Below are 19,774 nucleotides of genomic sequence, written 5' to 3'. Positions count from 1 at the left end.
CGTCAATCTCGGACCTCCAAACACAGACAGGGCCCCCCAGGGGTGGCAAAGAGAATGTCAATATTCACATTATAACGTGTGGTCACATTCAGGGTTCAAAGTCCACATTAATTCTCGGTGGTTCCTGACAAATAGTGAGCTGGTCCAACATTGCCACAGTATTCTGAATTATTATGGGGGTTTCCACATTAAGAGATCAAACTTGGGGGTGCCAGGATTTGTTATGGGAAGTCATGCTGTGGAAAAAGCTGTCTGATACCACAGTAAGTGCCAACCCTAACATTAGCTAACAGCTTGAGTAAACCCTGGGATTGTGGACAGGACCCGTCCAGAGCCTTCTCTCACCAAGACCAGGCCTTACTCCTGGCAGTAAACATCTCTCACTGAGACCAAGCCTTACTCTAGGTAAACATTCCTCACTGAGACTAGGCCTTACTCCAGGCAGTAAACATCTCTCACTGAGACCAGGCCTTGCTCCAGGCAGTAAACATATCTCACTGAGACCAGGCCTTGCTCCAGGCAGTAAACATCTCTCACTGAGACCAGGCCTTGCTCTGGGAAGTAAACATCTCTCACTGAGACCAGGCCTTGCTCTGGGAAGTAAACATCTCTCACTGAGATTAGGCCTTACTCCAGGCAGTAAACATCTCTCACTGAGACCAGGCCTTGCTCCAGGCAGTAAACATCTCTCACTGAGACCAGGCCTTGCTCCAGGCAGTAAACATATCTCACTGAGACCAGGCCTTGCTCCAGGCAGTAAACATATCTCACTGAGACCAGGCCTTACTCCAGGCAGTAAACATCTCTCACTGAGACCAGGCCTTGCTCTGGGAAGTAAACATCTCTCACTGAGACCAGGCCTTACTCTAGGCAGTAAACATCTCTCACTGAGACCAGGCTTTACACCTGGCATTAAACATCTCTCACTGAGACCAGGCCTAACACCTAGCAGTAAACATCTCTCACTGAGACCAGGCCTTACACCTGGCATTACACATCTCTCACTGAGACCAGGCCTTACACCTGGCAGTAAACATCTCTCACTAATACCAGGCCTTACTCTAGCCAGTAAACATCTCTCACTGAGACCAGGCCTTATACTAGGCAGTAAACATCTCTCACTAATACCAGGCTTTACTCTAGGCAGTAAACATCTCTCACTGAGACCAGGCTTTACACCTGGCATTAAACATCTCTAACTGAGACCAGGCCTTACTGTAGGCAGAAATCATCTCTCACTGAGACCAGGCCTTACTCCTGGCAGTAAACATCCATCACTGAGACCAGGCCTTGCTCCAGGAAGTAAACCTCTCTCACTGAGACCAGGCCTTACACCTGACATTAAACATCTCACTGAGACCAGGCCTTGCTCCAGGAAGTAAACCTCTCTCACTGATACCAGGCCTTACACCTGGCAGTAAACATCTCACTGAGACCAGGCCTTACACCTGGCAGTAAACATCTCACTGAGACCAGGCCTTACACCTGGCAGTAAACAGCTCACTGAGACCAGGCCTTACACCTGGCAGTAAACATCTCTCATCACTCCTCATATTGATCAGTTGATCTGTTGAGCAACACAGATTTTTCATTGCTTTTGACAATGCTGAGAAAAACAATGTGGATGATGTGAAATAGGAGGATAGGGGACAAATGAGAGTAGAGCAGTTTTTTATTTTATTTAACCTTTATTTAACTAGGCAAGTAAGTTAAGAACAAATTCTTATTTAAAATGATGGCCTACCCCGACAAAACCCTCCCCTGACCCGGACGACACTGGGCCAATTGCGCACTGCCCTATGGGATTCCTGATCACGGCCAGTTGTGATACAACTGGAGATCAAAGCCGGGTCTCTAGTGACGCCTCTAGCACTGCGATGCAGTGCCTTAGACTACTGCGCCACTCGGTCCCCCATAAGAGCAGAGCAGAGCAGAGCAGACGAGGGCTGCAGAACCCCACAGTGTTAAAACCTGATGAGAGCAGCTCAACTTCTCAGAATTTAGCTGTAGACATGTAGAAGAAGAAGACAGATCTAGAGGAGACGATAGCCTGGCAGAAAGCAGAACATTGAGAGTGAAATTTAGAGAGAGAGGGAGAGAGACAAAAGAGAGAAGAGAGAGAGAGAGAGAGAGAGAGAGAGAGAGAGAGAGAGAGAGAGAGAGAGAGAAAGGGATAGGAAAGGATAGATAATTGCCATGTGAGGGGCCTTCATGATCCTGCAAAGCTCCTCAAGGTCAAAGAATGCACTGCTGCTCCATGGGGTTTCCTGTGAGCTCCTGTCCTTCCTACGCACCCCTCTGTCTGCTCCTTCAGACCCAGTCACTGCACTATCCACTACCCAGCTGCAGTAGGCAGCAGGTATGCTCATGTCCCAGACACAATGACAAAGCCCAAGGAACTGTGATGTCCTGTCCTGACATCACTGCCTGCTGTAGCAGGGTGGGTAGAAGATCGACACATTTCTAGGATCAGTTTACCTTCTCAAAATCCTAACCGACACCAGGTCAGTGTTTATGGGGACCCTCCTATTGTGAGCCAATCTCACTCTGTGTGTGTGTGTGTGTGTGTGTGTGTGTGTGTGTGTGTGTGTGTGTGTGTGTGTGTGTGTGTGTGTGTGTGTGTGTGTGTGTGTGTGTGTGTGACAGAGTGCCAGTGATCACCCAGAGTGACTATAGCCAGAGAACTGAGCCCAGACTGAGACATCTGGAGGAGCTCTCAGTGTGTTGGTCTAATGACGTATACACACTGTGGTCACGGAGAAGTCCCACACGGATGGCAGGTGTAGTGGAGCGGTCTAGTTGTGTGTGTGCGTGTGCATGTGTGTGTGCATGTATGTGTGTGTGTGTGCATGTGTGTGTGTGTATGTGTGCCTAAGGCAAGATGGTGAAGGGGCATAATGTCTACAAACGGTATTAAGTCATCTTGGTCTCATGCATCTGATCCAAGATGAGTCACTCTCTACACGAACAAGGTTTGAGAAGGTCTTCAGGACAATATTGTGCTGTAATTGTACTTTTTCCCCCTGTATACTACTGAGGCTAAAGACAGATAGCCTCCAAATAACACTCACATGGCTCAACCATTTCCAAATGCGGGGTGAACCAAGACGAATCAGAGTTCCTCTTTGTGGTTCAGTCTTCCCTCCTCTGGTGACATCAGGCGGATAAGGCTGTTCCAGGAAGTGAAGCTCTTTTCCCTAATGTGAGCTGTCACAATGCATCAGCCACTCACCTTCAGCACATTAGGCCTTAATGCCAAGACTTCTCTCTGACACGAACACTGGACTTATTCACATTGACTGACCCAACAAATTTATTTTCTATTAGAGGTGACTGAACATGATGCCTAAAGTTCAGTAGAGGTTCCACCAAATTACAGATCATACATCTTGCATGCATTATGGTGTGTGTGAGAGAGAGAGAGAGAGAGAGAGAGAGAGAGAGAGAGAGAGAGAGAGAGAGAGAGAGAGAGAGAGAGAGAGAGAGAGAGAGAGAGAGAGAGAGAGAGAGAGAGAGAGAGAGAGAGAGAGAGAGAGAGACCATACAACCATACTAAAGATAGGCGGGCCCTGGTAATGGCAGTGTGTGTGATTACTGGCACACATTATTTTATGTACCAGTCCCGGCCTTAAGCTGGCTGGCCCAATCCACAGCTCCTAATGCTGATCACTTTTTTGGATTAGCGCTCATCAACCCGTCAATACTGGATCAATCGATGAACAGATTGACGAGCTGAACAGCTCCAATAGATTCAATCAGGTTGAGCGTTGACCAGAATTGACCAGCATATCAGATGTTTTGGCAGTGTAACTGCGGTATGAGCTGACATGTTGGTGGGCAGCTCCTCGTGTGTCACAAACCAATCCTCTATTGTCCCTATCGTGTTAGAAGTTGAAAACAGCACTAGAAAGTGAAGGCTCTATTGATAATAGAAATAATGACTGTCAAATGTAAAACCATTGATGTTAGGCTGATGCATGTTTTCATGTTCATTTGGATGGAGGGATTTTGGCCTATCAGTCTAATTTGAGTGTTTGAACTTGTAACACGGATCGTGCCCGATCGTAGTCGGGTGTGGTTTCGTTGCATCTAATGGTAGTGTCCTCGATAAGGTAACGCAACGTGCCACTTGTGGATTTGACAGTTCTAACGCAGTTCCACCTCCGACACTAGCGAAACAACCGCTATGCTGATGTCAATCTGAATGAATATAGCCCTAAATTGAAGCTCTCAGTGAAACTGCTGTAAACAAACCACGTTTCCACAGACCTTACAGAAAAATATGAGCAATCCTTGACACAAGTTCAGTTCTTGATACAAGTATGTCAACGGGAGACTTCTGTAACAAACATAGCACGAGTCATAATTTAGTATAAAACATGTATTTTTAATCATTGCTTTGTTTTAAATCTTTATTTTTTAAGAATAAACATTGACAAAACTGCAAGTAGTAATGTAATATTGTAAAAATATTAAACCAGAGCTTATGTAAAAAAATAAACAAACTTTGTACAATGAAACATGTCAACATTTCAAGCACATTCAAATTGACATTCTAGTGTAAATTACATACCATAACTCTTAGATAGTATTTACATCACAGAGTTCTGAATCCAACCGTTGGCTTTATGTCCCGATGGAGGTGGAGAATGTCGAGAAAACCACTTTATGCACACGAGAAGATTTATTTCAAAATGCACACACAGATTGCAAAGGCATGACGTTGTCATAAGTGGAAGGTCAGCGTATGCTTTACCAGAGTAACCTGTGTTTTCACTTACGTGGAGCCATACAGAGAACTGAGAGAAGAGGACAGGATAACATGAACCTAAAACATGAAATATCTCCTAAATTTCTGTAGCTACGTCCCAAATAGGACCTTTTACCTTATATGGTGCACTACTTTAGGCAAGTGGCGCACTATATAGGGAATAGGCTGCCATTTGAGATTCATCCTGTCTATTCTTATGACCTATGACTATTCACATTCAAAACAAACGTGATAAAGGAAATCTATAGCTTGAAGAGTTGCAACTGAGGATTCACTCCGAACATAAGAAGGGTCAAGCATGTGACCCGTGGAGGAACAGATGAAAATACCAAACGAACAACATGGAAACCACTCTTCTCAATGTGAAATGCTTACAGGTTGAAAATCATGGATAATGGCCAAACTAGTGGTTACAGAATGGACCTTTTTCACATTGCTGGTGAATTCAATTGAAGTAAAAGCTGCAGCTAAGAGTTTGCTTATCCACAGAGCACATGTTGTGTACCCATTCACATTTAATGCTCTTTTCTATCGCATTATATCTGAAAACAGACTGCCTGATAAAATCTTTGGTTTGCTTTCTTTTCCCTTGAAGATTGTTTCCATTCTAAATGTGTTTTCTTTTATATTTTGGTCCTCAGGCAAAATATTTCTCTCTCCGTGCTCTCTCTTCCCTCTCCCCTCTCCCCTCTCTCTCCCCTCGCTTTCCCCTCTCTTTCCCCTCTCTCCCTCTCTCTCTCTCGATCTCTCGCTCCCTGTCTCTCGCTCCCTGTCTCTCGCTCCCTGTCTCTCGCTCCCTGTCTCTCGCTCCCTGTCTCTCGCTCCCTGTCTCTCGCTCCCTGTCTCTCGCTCCCTGTCTCTCGCTCCCTGTCTTTCTCTCTCTTCTCTCTCTCGCGCTCGCTCTCTCAACACTTTTTTTTTCGACAGAAAACAAACTGATTCCTGATGTAGAGTGAGAGAGAAAGGGAGAGAGAGAAGGGAATTTATTGCAGCAGAATAAAAATTGAAGATTTACCCTACATTTTCCACTTTTCCTGAAAGAAAGTGACTACTTCTCACCAGCACCATGTAGGGCTGAGACTTGAGATTTGCCAACAGAGTGCATCCAGCAAACTTCTGCCCAACTTCAGGAGAACACTACCCAGGCTTACTACTGGCCAGAAACCCAGACAACAGAGACAGGCCCCATAGCACCAAGGACAGCACAGACACTGGCCAGTCAGCTGCTCTCAATCTCCCACAACCTACAGCTGGGTATAGTACAAGGGCACACAGCTCTGGTCCAGAGGGCAACAATGCCTGCTGGTTTTAGTCCCTGCAGAGGACCTGAGCTACCTGAAGGCCTGAGCTACCTGAAGGCCTGAGCTACCTGAAGGCCTGAGCTACCTGAAGGCCTGAGTTACCTGAAGGCCTGAGCTACCTGAAGGCCTGAGCTACCTGAAGGCCTGAGCTACCTGAAGGCCTGAGTTACCTGAAGGCCTGAGCTACCTGAAGGCCTGAGCTACCTGAAGGCCTGAGCTACCTGAAGGCCTGAGCTACCTGAAGGCCTGAGTTACCTGAAGGCCTGAGCTACCTGAAGGCCTGAGCTACCTGAAGGCCTGAGCTACCTGAAGGCCTGAGCTACCTGAAGGCCTGAGTTACCTGAAGGCCTGAGCTACCTGAAGGCCTGAGCTACCTGAAGGCCTGAGTTACCTGAAGGCCTGAGTTACCTGAAGGCCTGAGCTACCTGAAGGCCTGAGTTACCTGAAGGCCTGAGTTACCTGAAGGCCTGAGCTACCTGAAGGCCTGAGCTACCTGAAGGCCTGAGCTACCTGAAGGCCTGAGTTACCTGAAGGCCTGAGCTACCTGAAGGCCTGAGCTACCTGAAGGCCTGAGCTACCTGAAGGCCTGAGCTACCTGAAGGCCTGAGCTACCTGAAGGCCTGAGTTACCTGAAGGCCTGAGCTACCTGAAGGCCTGAGTTACCTGAAGGCCTGAGCTACCTGAAGGCCTGAGTTACCTGAAGGCCTGAGCTACCTGAAGGCCTGAGCTACCTGAAGGCCTGAGTTACCTGAAGGCCTGAGTTACCTGAAGGCCTGAGCTACCTGAAGGCCTGAGCTACCTGAAGGCCTGAGCTACCTGAAGGCCCTGAAGGCCTGAGCTACCTGAAGGCCTGAGCTACCTGAAGGCCTGAGCTACCTGAAGGCCTGAGCTGTGCACCGCTGGTATAAACCATTCCTTTGAGAACTGGCTCTAGTTCATACATAATATGTACAACAGCAGATACAGTGACAATGACACCTTATAGTACATATCCAACATTCCAATGGATCAATATTTACACTTTCAGAGCGCTACGTTCTTCCCTTAACATCTACGGGCTGAGATATGACGTTAAATGCAAAGGAAAGACTTTATCATGTCTTATCTGCTACCTGAAGAACAGGTATCCTAGACAGCATTGCATTTTGTATGTCATCATTTCAGGTAACAAATATAATTCTAAATGGAGGGAGGCAGGTCTTCCCCCAAAAGGAAGACATCCAATGAGCAGAAGATCTGCCCACAGCCACCACAGCCATTCCAGCAGAGCTCACCCAATCGAGAGAAGGCACTGAGAAAGGAGGAAGCAGGACGGGACAAGAGAATAGGGCACCCTGTTCTTCACAGCATACAGCTGAGAGTCCCGAACAGGTCTACGTGGACACGCTCTCTCTGCGTGTATCAAGAGTGCTCTCTCTGCGTGTATCCAGGGCACTGTGGAAGACACACACACACACACACACACACACACACACACACACACACACACACACACACACACACACACACTGATTAGACTGAGCAGTGTGGATACTGAGCAGCAGACACTTGGCACTCTAACTGTGCATGGTTTCCAAGCAACTAAATACAGTACCTCACACACAGACTAGACCACACACGCACACACAGTGACACACATTCGCGCACACACACACATATACACGCAGTCGTACATGATCACACTAATACGACTGCAAAATCACCACGCGATGCCAACTCATGCAACCCAACACCTCACAGACTTCTTTTCTCTGACACAGACATACGCTGCCAGTCAAAGTGACACCAGAGTGACTGTCTGTCTCCACTAACGTGGCCTGTCTCTCTGGGACAGACATACGCTGCCAGTCAAAGTGACACCAGAGTGACTGTCTCTCTGGGACAGACATACGCTGCCAGTCAAAGTGACACCAGAGTAACTGTCTGTCTCCACTAACGTGGCCTGTCTCTCTGGGACAGACATACGCTGCCAGTCAAAGTGACACCAGAGTGACTGTCTCTCTGGGACAGACATACGCTGCCAGTCAAAGTGACACCAGTGTAACTGTCTGTCTCCACTAACGTGGCCTGTCTCTCTGGGACAGACATACGCTGCCAGTCAAAGTGACACCAGAGTGACTGTCTGTCTCCACTAACGTGGCCTGTCTCTCTGGGACAGACATACGCTGCCAGTCAAAGTGACACCAGAGTGACTGTCTCTCTGGGACAGACATACGCTGCCAGTTAAAGTGACACCAGAGTGACTGTCTCTCTGGGACAGACATACTGTAGCTTGTTAGATGTTTCTGGGATTGGAATTGTCTTCCCAGCCAACGTCATTCTGATTAAAGTCTGATTTACACTCTCAGATCTCAAGTTAAAGCTGACAGAATGAATTGAGCCACACTCACGTTTGATGCTGCCGCACAAAGTCTGCAAACTGCCGGTCCTTCGCGTAGAGCTCGATGATGCGTATCCTGTCCTGGATTTCCTGTGGAAGAAGGGTGGGTGGGGTTAACAGGGGGAGAAATGTTACATGACAGACAGACGTTGTGTCCAATCGGTAGGTCTATGTCCAGAGAGTACAGATTAGATTAAGGAAGGCAACGATATGTATAAGATAAGTATGAGACGGGATCCCACACATTGGTTATCACCGTCCCTCCACCCCACCCACCCACCCACCCACCCACCCACCCACCCACACACCCACACACACACACACACACACACACACACACACACACACACACACACACACACACACACACACACACACCTCCTTGGTCAGTTCGCTGTTCTCGTAGATGTGGCGTATCTCCTCGCTGCTGAAGTCTGTGGAGGCCTCTGCGCTGGCGCTGCTGTAGACCGGGGCTTCTGGGTAGCGGCGGTAGTAGTGGCTATAGCCAGTCGTAGCCTCACTCTCATACATGGGGTTGTACTTAGTGGCCCTCTCTAGAGACGGGATACTCTCCCCTCGCCTGGGGGGACAGACAGCGACAGAAAGAGAGAAAGAAAGAGAGAGAGAGAGAAAGACAGAGAGTGACAGAGACAGAGAGCGACAGTGAGACAGAGAGCGACAGAGAGAGAGAGAGACAGAGAGAAAGACAGAGAGTGACAGAGAGCGACAGAGAGAGCGAGAGAGAGACAGAGAGAGAGAGCGAGAGAGAAAGAAAGAGAGAGAGCGAGACAGAGACAGAGAGAGCGAGAGAGAGACAGAGAGAGTGAAAGAGTGAGAGAGCGAGAGAGAAAGAAAGAGAGAGAGCGAGACAAAGAGAGCTACAGCTTAGTCTACTAACAGGAGACCGAGACCGACAAGTCTTCTGATTTAATCCTGTCTGACCCAGGCTTGAATATTCCATGTCCTTCTTACAGTAAATATTCAGACAGGTTCAGTCTGTGGTGGTACTTACAACTAACATGACACCTCTAAAGCTGCTGTATTGTACTGTAGTGTAACGTAGAGGCCAGGGGCGTTCCTGACAGGATTTGAGACACCTACACTTTGTTCAGCTACTAGCACACAAACATGATTTATTTCACTATTTTTTTGTCATTTGTCATTACCCAGAGCGACTTACAATAGTGAGCGCATACAATTTAATACTGGTCCCCCGTGGGAATTGAACCCACAACCCTGGCATTGCAAGCACCAAGCTTTACCAACTGAGTCACACAGGACCTCCACACACACGTACTGTACACACAACACTCTGACTGTACCATCCCTCTGAGAGGCTATTACAAAGGAGTGGTGTGTGTTGACTCTCACCGTAAGGGGTCTTCTGTCTCATCCTTATCGTACTGATCCCGTAGTGTCCTTGCCAGGAAGAAGATCACACCGGAAGCCACCAATAGGAAACCGGCTACGGAGGCAATCGCTATGCCGACTACCAGCGGTTCTGACACGTACTCTTCACAGTGTTCTCCACGGTACCACCAGTTCTCCCCTACACGACATCTAGAACCACAAAGAACAACAGTCAGTGCCACTCACACACACCTAGAACACTACCGGTACTCAACTAAATGACAGCTAGAATAGTAAGAATGATCTGTTAGAGCAACTCAATAAAATATATATAAACACACACACACACACACACACACACACACACACACACACACAGGAACTGGAAATTAAACGTTCCATAGAGGGTGTGTGAACTGGAAACTAAACGTTCCATAGTGGGTGTGTGAACTGGAAACTAAACGTTCCATAGAGGGTGTGTGAACTGGAAACTAAACGTTCCATAGAGGGTGTGTGAACTGGAAACTAAACGTTCCATAGAGGGTGTGTGAACTGGAAACTAAACGTTCCATAGAGGGTGTGTGAACTGGAAACTAAACGTTCCATAGTGGGTGTGTGAACTGGAAACTAAACGTTCCATAGAGGGTGTGTGAACTGGAAACTAAACGTTCCATAGAGGGTGTGTGAACTGGAAACTAAACGTTCCATAGAGGGTGTGTGAACTGGAAACTAAACGTTCCATAGAGGGTGTGTGAACTGGAAACTAAACGTTCCATAGAGGGTGTGTGAACTGGAAACTAAACGTTCCATAGTGGGTGTGTGAACTGGAAACTAAACGTTCCATAGAGGGTGTGTGAACTGGAAACTAAACGTTCCATAGAGGGTGTGTGAACTGGAAACTAAACGTTCCATAGAGGGTGTGTGAACTGGAAACTAAACGTTCCATAGAGGGTGTGTGAACTGGAAACTAAACGTTCCATAGAGGGTGTGTGAACTGGAAACTAAACGTTCCATAGAGGGTGTGTGAACTGGAAACTAAACGTTCCATAGAGGGTGTGTGAACTGGAAACTAAACGTTCCATAGAGGGTGTGTGAACTGGAAACTAAACGTTCCATAGAGGGTGTGTGAACTGGAAACTAAACGTTCCATAGAGGGTGTGTGAACTGGAAACTAAACGTTCCATAGAGGGTGTGTGAACTGGAAACTAAACGTTCCATAGAGGGTGTGTGAACTGGAAACTAAACGTTCCATAGAGGGTGTGTGAACTGGAAACTAAACGTTCCATAGAGGGTGTGTGAACTGGAAACTAAACGTTCCATAGAGGGTGTGTGAACTGGAAACTAAACGTTCCATAGAGGGTGTGTGAACTGGAAACTAAACGTTCCATAGAGGGTGTGTGAACTGGAAACTAAACGTTCCATAGAGGGTGTGTGAACTGGAAACTAAACGTTCCATAGAGGGTGTGTGAACTGGAAACTAAACGTTCCATAGAGGGTGTGTGAACTGGAAACTAAACGTTCCATAGAGGGTGTGTGAACTGGAAACTAAACGTTCCATAGAGGGTGTGTGAACTGGAAACTAAACGTTCCATAGAGGGTGTGTGAACTGGAAACTAAACGTTCCATAGAGGGTGTGTGAACTGGAAACTAAACGTTCCATAGAGGGTGTGTGAACTGGAAACTAAACGTTCCATAGAGGGTGTGTGAACTGGAAACTAAACGTTCCATAGAGGGTGTGTGAACTGGAAACTAAACGTTCCATAGAGGGTGTGTGAACTGGAAACTAAACGTTCCATAGAGGGTGTGTGAACTGGAAACTAAACGTTCCATAGAGGGTGTGTGAACTGGAAACTAAACGTTCCATAGTGGGTGTGTGAACTGGAAACTAAACGTTCCATAGTGGGTGTGTGAACTGGAAACTAAACGTTCCATAGAGGGTGTGTGAACTGGAAACTAAACGTTCCATAGAGGGTGTGTGAACTGGAAACTAAACGTTCCATAGAGGGTGTGTGAACTGGAAACTAAACGTTCCATAGAGGGTGTGTGAACTGGAAACTAAACGTTCCATAGAGGGTGTGTGAACTGGAAACTAAACGTTCCATAGAGGGTGTGTGAACTGGAAACTAAACGTTCCATAGAGGGTGTGTGAACTGGAAACTAAACGTTCCATAGAGGGTGTGTGAACTTGTGATGGTGGGTGTGAAACAGAGGGTTCACACTCATGTTGGCACACAAATATGTTTATACATACTGTGTGTGTACATGAATGTGAGCATGTTCATTATGTCAGTATGTCAGAGTCTGCTTTAAAATATGGAAATGTATTGGAATTTAATAAAGAGTGGGATCAGTGCCCCCCCCCCCCCCCCCCCCCACACACACACACACACACCTACCTGCAGATGGCCCCCTGTCCAGGTATGATGTCACACTTCCCGTCATTCATACAGAAGTCTGTCTGTAGGTCACAGATGCTCTGACAGGGCAGTCCGTCCACGCTGAAGTATCCAGCGTTACACACACACTCCGCCTCGCCAGACCAGCGGTTCACAGAACACTGTGCAAACTCATTACACGCCTGGAACTTACACTGGTTGGCCTGGTCACCTGGCAACAACACACAGGAAATGTTAGGGTAGAGACAGTCAACTCCTGATAAGTGCACATTGGATAAATCCAGATCACCAGTTCCAATTCAAATACATTATTTTCAATTGCTCTGGATATTTATTTGAAGTTTAGTCCTGAGTCATAGCATACAGTATATAGTACATAGTTTCTTATTGCATTACAACGGGGGGATATAACAATTAGTAGAGGTAAAAGGTTATTATAAGAACATAATATAATCCTAGAAATGTCATGTTGGGATATAATCATCATAAGGCTTAGCTATTTTTGTTGTGATTGGCTCAGACAGATTATGACAGCTCATCTGTCATGATGAGACAAAAACAGTCATCAGTTCTATATTATCTACGGCCTCATATGATCCCATACTGTCACAACCACAAACCACGATGCCAGGGGGGGCGCGTGTGACCCCAGGGAACATTTTTGCCGCAGGGAGTAGGGTTTTTTTGCCTCAGGCAGTAGGGTTTTTTTGCCTCAGGGAGTAGGGGTTTTTGCCTCAGGGAGTAGGGTTTTTTTGCCTCAGGGAGTAGGGTTTTTTTGCCTCAGGGAGTAGGGTTTTTTTGCCTCAGGGAGTAGGGTTTTTTGTCGCAGGGAGTAGGGTTTTTTTGCCTCAGGGAGTAGGGTTTTTTTTGCCTCAGGGAGTAGGGTTTTTTTGCACCGAACAAGAGCACACAGCACAGAGCAGGAGATATGAAGTGCAGATAACAAACCCTTAAGAGACACCATGGAAAAATATTTAACAGGGATGAAAAGAAAGACGGAGATAATGAGATAAACGTAAGTCTCCCGAAAGCTAAGACGAGGAAATATGATGAAGCGTATGTAGCGCTTGGCTTCACTGTGACTACGGTGGGAGACGAGGAAAGACCGGTATGTTTACTGTGTCTAAAAATGTTGGCAGCGGACAGCATGAAGCCAAATAAATTAAGGCGTCACTTAAAGACATTACACCCCAATCACGCTGATAAGCCGACAGAGTTTTTTCAGCGAAAACGTGCCGAATATTGCCAACAATCGTCCCGCTTTGTGAATGCTACTTCAGTAAACCAGCGAGCACTGTTAGCATCATATAAGGTGGCGTACCAAATTGCTCAGTGCAACAAAAAAAAAACACTCCATAGCAGAGGAGCTGATACTGCCTGCAGCATTAGACATGGTCTCTGACATGCTGGATGACGCAAGTGCCGCAAAAATAAAAACTATCCCTCTGTCCAATGACACTGTCGCCAGACGTATAAATGACATTGCTAACGATCTTAAAGAACAGCTGGTAGATAAACTCAAAGACAAACGTTTTGCCTTACAGTTCGATGAAGCAACTGACAGCAACAAAGACTGTTTGTTTATCGCTTATGTACGTTTTGACATGACAAACTCCCGGTGTGAGGATCTACTTTTTTGTAAATATGTCAGAGACAGAGCCACAGCTGAAGAGCTATTCAAAATGCTGGACTGCTTCCTGACTGAGAATGGGCTAAAGTGGGAGAACTGCATTGGTGTTGGCATTGATGGTGCACAGACCATGGCAGGGATGAGAAAAGGACTTCGGGCACTCATCAAGAAGGCCTCACCTAATGCTGAGTGGACACACTGTTATACACAGAGAAGCACTGGCATCAAGGCACCTTTCCTCTGAATTAAGTGAGGTTATGACTGACATTGTAGGTGTAGTCAATTTTATAAAGACCATACCACTAAAAACAAGAGTCTTCTCTGCTATCTGTGAGGAGATGGGAGCTGAACATCAAGCTGTGCTGTTTCACAGTGAAGCAAGGTGGCTGTCACGAGGAAAAGTCTTGTCCCGAGTTTTTGAGCTCAGAGAGCAGATAAGAATGTTTTCGGAGCAGGAGCACAAGTATGACCTCGCAGAAAAATTTAGTGATGAGAACTTCCTGGCAAAACTGGCCTACCTGAGTGACATATTTGGAGAGCTAAATGAACTAAATCTACAGCTTCAAGGGAAAGATAAACACCTCCCTCAGGTCACAGACAAGATCAGCTCTTTCACTCGAAAGCTTGCAATGTGGGGCAGGCGACTTGATGAAGGAAATACTGATTCATTCGAGAACCTGCATGAATTTGTTGACACTACTGACTATGATGCCACCTCAGTGATTCCATATATTAAGGAGCATATTTCATCACTGATGGGATTCTTTAAAAAGTACTTCCCTGAAAACCGTTCCCAATATGACTGGGTGAGAGATCCTTTCAATGCACCAACTGGTTTCAGCTCTGCAGAGGAGGACCAGTTCATTGATATGACGTCTGAGTCCACATTGAGACTGAGGTTCACATCACAGACACTGAGTGAATTCTGGCTGAGTGTAGAGAGGCAGTATCCACTCTTAGGGCAGAGGGCCATGGGCATTCTTCTTCCTTTTGCAACATCTTATCTTTGTGAGACTGGCTTCTCTGCTGTTGCTGCACTGAAGACCAACTACAGGTCCCAGCTAAACATTGAGCTGGAGCTGAGAGTTGCAGTATCATGCTTCAAACCCCGCTTCGAAAAGCTGTGCTCTGCAAAACGTGCTCATTGTAGCCATTAATCCTGACTTCCTCATTTTGATTTTAAAAAAATCTGCACAAATTGTTTTATTCATTTTTGTTTTATAGGTCAAAGTGTTTCATATATTGTGCTCCTGAGTTAATGTTGCTGATCAATTTGAATGTATTATTATTTATTGATAATATTTAATTTAATTTTTCAGTATCAAATGGTCAAAAAATGTTTACAGTTTAAATAAGGTTTGAATTTTTTTTACATTTCAGGCAAATTGATGCATTAAAAAAGTTATTCTTTTTCGTAAGTTGATCTATATTTCTTTCTTTTTTCTTTTTTGGTTTTCTTTAATGTTAATAAGGATACAATGTTATGCAGAGGTGTACTTATAACAATTTTATAGACAAATTATACTATTTACAGTCGCGGCGGAGAGTTGGGGGGCGCGAAATGTTTACTTCTTCCTAGGGGGGACTTAACAGAAAATAATTGAGAAGCACTGCTGTAGTTACACAATCAGTGTGACCAAGACATCGAGTAATGGAAGGAACGCCTGAGAACGCCCGAGACATTTAACACCTAGCCCACACACACACACACACACACACATGCACACACACGCATGCACGCACACGCACACATCCTCAGTCTCTGATTTTGAAAAGTGACTCTCTTTGTCTTCAGTCTAGATTAGAACCTCCCTGGAGAGAGCTTTCATGCCTAAATGGATCCATGTGCCATGCTTTTACCTGACAATCCATGTGCCATGCTTTTAACTGACAATCTATGTGCCATGCTTTTAACTGACAATCCATGTGCCATGCTTTTAACTGACAATCTATGTGCCATGCTTTTAACTGACAATCCATGTGCCATGCTTTTAACTGACAATCCATGTGCCAAGCTTTTAATTGACAATCCATGTGCCATGCTTTTAACTGATAATCCATGTGCCAAGCTTTTAACTGATAATCCATGTGCCATGTTTTTAACTGACAATCCATGTGCCATGCTTTTAATTGACAATCCATGTGCCATGCTTTTAACTGATAATCCATGTGCCATGTTTTTAACTGACAATCCATGTGCCATGCTTTTAACTGATAATCCATGTGCCATGCTTTTAACTGATAATCCATGTGCCATGCTTTTAACTGATAATCCATGTGGATATGCTTTTAACTGATAATTCATGTGCCATGCTTTTAATTGATAATCCATGTGCCATGCTTTTAACTGATAATCCATGTGCCATGCTTTTAACTGATAATCCATGTGCCAAGCTTTTAACTGACAATCCATGTGCCATGCTTTTAACTGATAATCTATGTGCCATGCTTTTAACTGACAATCCATGTGCCAAGCTTTTAATTGACAATCCATGTGCCATGCTTTTAACTGATAATCCATGTGCCATGCTTTTAACTGATAATCCATGTGCCATGCTTTTAACTGACAATCCATGTGCCATGCTTTTAATTGATAATCCATGTGGATATGCACATTTTAATGCATTTGAACTCCCCAAAACCTAAAGGAGGAGTGTTTAGGAATAATTAGGAACCCTCCGTTGTGTCTCTGGTGAAATATGTGATAGTTGTCAACCTTACCTGACTCTACGTCAAGTGAGTACTTGTCGATGGCCAGGTTCATGGTCTTGTAGGCTGTGTTAGCGAAGTCTTCCAGGATCAGGTAGACTGCATTGTTGACGCCGCGAGGCACCGGCTTCCCGAACTTCATCCGGCTGTTGACCACAATACTCCCGTTCCGGAAGTTCAGGATCTCCAGGTTCTGGAAGTTACTAAGGTTGGACTGGAGGTAGGGGAGCAGCTAGAGGGGGGCAGGCAGAGACGGAGGGATGGAGAGAGAGAGAGAGAGAGAGAGAGAGAGATACAGAGAGTGAGCACCCTCTACATATAGTATCACACATCAAGTAAAACATGTATTTTCTAATTGTCTACAATGGGAAAGGGGGAATAAAGGCTAAAAATGAATAGCTCACCAGCTCTATGAACCTTTGTTCCAGGGCCTTGTATTCCGGGGAGCTCTTATTGAAGAGGTCATCTGAGAACTTCATGTTGGTTACCCTCAGACTGAAGAACACCATCAGCGCCCGCCCAGGGTTGATTGGCATGGCAACGCTGTGGTCCACACCATGTACCCCTCCAGAGGGGTACCCGCTGCTTCCCTCCTCTGTTTGGTTGGTGCCACCGAAGGGGACCAGGTCATAGTCTGTCATAGGGCCTATCGTCTGCAGCTGGTTTAACAGACATGAAACAATTCATGGTGCAATTGGTCAATGTGGAACAACATTTGGTAGTTTTTATGATACAACAAGGAAATGTCTGCGCTAACAGATGAATAGATTAAGTAAAGTACTATAACAAGGGGAGTTTTTCCTAGTCAGGTCACATGGTCACTCAGACAGGAAAAACTCAGGGCCCTGACTAATGTCCATTACAACCATCATCTCTCCGTCATCTTTTATTACCTCCAGAGTGATGGAAATGTCTGGGCCAGGGTAATATTTGGCGGGTGTGAGAGCTGGGGTGACCCCCTGGTCCTCTGCTTCTGCCTCCGGTTCTGGGGCTGTGTCTAGGCCTGTGGCCTCTGTAGCCTCTTCTTCTACTACGGCATCAGAGTCTTGGGTGAAGGGCGACTCCTTCTCTGCAGAAAGAGTGGTGGGGTGAGCGGCCTCTGGAACAGCCTCGTCGACCAATAACATCTCGTCTTCTACCAGGTTGTCCACCGAGATCTCAGTCATATCCAGAAGTTCCATCACCACTTCTTCTTTTGCCACCTCTTCCTCCACCTCCAAGGCATCCTCTCCAGTTACTGGCTCCTCGATGATTGGTCCCTCCTCTAAGCTCTTAACTTCCTCTCCATATCCTGATATTTCTGGATGGGCCAACACCTTATTAGCCTCTTCTTCAGGCTCATCTGGGGATACAGTCTCCATGGCATTCTCGGGGACATTAAGGTTCTCCGCTGGCTCGGGAGCTTCCATCGTTTCCACAGGGACAAAGGCAGGGTTCTCTTCCTCCAACTCTTCTATGGTCTCTGTCTCTAGGATGGAGTACTCAAGGTTTTCTGAGGTTTCAGCGTCTTCTTCTAGAACCTCTGCAGTATCAGAGACCTCCACTGCTTCCTCCACTTCCTCAGGGACCTCCACTGCTTCCTCCTCTACCTCCTCTTTCTCAGGGACCTCCACTGCTTCCTCCTCTACCACCTCTTCCTCAGGGACCTCCACTGCTTCCTCCTCTACCTTCTCTTCCTCAGGGACCTCCACTGCTTCCTCCTCTACCTCCTCTTCCTCAGGGACCTCCACTGCTTCCTCCTCTACCTCCTCTTCCTCAGGAACCTCCACTGCTTCCTCCTCTACCTCCTCTTCCTCAGGGACCTCCACTGCTTCCTCCTCTACCTCCTCTTCCTCAGGGACCTCCACTGCTTCCTCCTCTACCTCCTCTTCCTCAGGGACCTCCACTGCTTCCTCCTCTACCTCCTCTTCCTCAGGGACCTCCGCTTCTGCTTCCTCTGTTAAGATCTCTTCCTCTATGATCACCTCTTCCAAAACTACCTCTTCTTCTATGGTATGTTCCTCTTCTGCAGCCGATGCTGACTCTTCTTCTTCCTTGGACTGGAAGGGCAGGTCCTCAAGTCTGTCAACACCTGACCCAGAGGCCTCTATCTCCAGAGGAGGCTTGGGGACCGTAGTGCCCTCTGGCTGCTCGGGGGAGATAGGGTCTGCGGGGAGGTGCTCCAGGGGAGGGCTCTCTATAGCCACAGTGTTCCCCAACAGCAGACCCTCCTCCTCCATGCCTGTGTCATTGATGGTCACCTCAGGCTTAGGGGGGAGGGTCACGCTCTCCTCCAGAATGATGACATCATTCTCCCCCATCGTCACATCCTCAGCTTTAACCTCGGGGGCATCTGGGGTCATCTCAGCAGCCAAGATTTCCTCCAGGACATTAGAGAAACACATTAGAACCTAAACTGTCACACAATTAGGTTGGAGTTCCATTCCATTTCAGTCAATTCAGGACATGGAATTGACCCCAACCCTGAACTCCATACAATTATAATCAAAATTGGGAATATAGGTTTCCATGCCTTAATGACTGACAAAAAGGATTTACTTACATACACATGCTGTGCATATTGTTATTAAGTTGAATCTACCTACATGGTGGTGACAGCTACTCCAGGGCATAATACTACCTAGCTTCTGTCTGATAGAGAGAACTCTAAAGTCTAAGATATTGTAGTCTGTTTCTGGGCAGCTCGATGCCTGGTGCTTCTGTTATGTGTAGTTAGCTGTAAATGCCAGTTACTGACTGGTAGTTTTCCAACCTCTTCCAGTCCATGTAATTACTCCAATTAATCATGTAGGGCCTTAGCAAGCAAGTAAACCAGCAGACCCAGTTACTGTCCAAGACTAAGACTGGAGCTCCCTGCTCTATTTATCACAATACAGCTGCTAGTCTACTGGCAGAATCCACAAAGATCATAGGGTACTGCATTCACAAACTGAGTGATAACCTCCCTCCCTCTCTCTCTCTACCTCTACCTATCTCGCTGTAACTCTTGCCCCAGAATAGTAATGGATTATTATATCAACAGCCAAGCTAATCTTCAAAGCCTTCACCTCATCCCATAACACCACCTAGCAGCAGTCTCACCACTAGACAGGAGAGTCCTGGTTAACACCACCTAGCAGCAGTCTCACCACTAGACAGGAGAGTCCTGGTTAACACCACCTAGCAGCAGTCTCACCACTAGACAGGAGAGTCCTGGTTAACACCACCTAGCAGCAGTCTCACCACTAGACAGGAGAG

At 46.4% G+C, this 19,774-nt stretch overlaps 1 protein-coding gene across 1 annotated transcript in view; it reads right to left on the bottom strand.

The window, feature by feature from the left end:
• Positions 1-4,366: 4,366 nt before the first annotated feature.
• Positions 4,367-19,774, bottom strand: part of impg2a (interphotoreceptor matrix proteoglycan 2a) — a 56,485-nt gene continuing 41,077 nt past the window's right edge. The window contains exons 11-18 of the mRNA XM_082969139.1: positions 17,431-18,897; positions 16,942-17,196; positions 16,550-16,769; positions 12,199-12,409; positions 9,824-10,012; positions 8,831-9,032; positions 8,463-8,542; positions 4,367-7,506 (exon numbers count right to left, since the gene is read on the bottom strand). Coding sequence (XP_082825265.1) covers positions 7,446-7,506; positions 8,463-8,542; positions 8,831-9,032; positions 9,824-10,012; positions 12,199-12,409; positions 16,550-16,769; positions 16,942-17,196; positions 17,431-18,897 — 2,685 coding nt within the window. The 3' untranslated portion in view covers positions 4,367-7,445. The remainder of the gene's footprint in view (positions 7,507-8,462; positions 8,543-8,830; positions 9,033-9,823; positions 10,013-12,198; positions 12,410-16,549; positions 16,770-16,941; positions 17,197-17,430; positions 18,898-19,774) is intronic.

Source organism: Salmo salar, chromosome 25 (genome assembly GCF_965601325.2).
Source record: "Salmo salar chromosome 25, fSalSal1, whole genome shotgun sequence".
NCBI classification, from domain to species: domain Eukaryota; kingdom Metazoa; phylum Chordata; class Actinopteri; order Salmoniformes; family Salmonidae; genus Salmo; species Salmo salar.
This window is presented reverse-complemented; position numbering and strand designations above follow the sequence as displayed.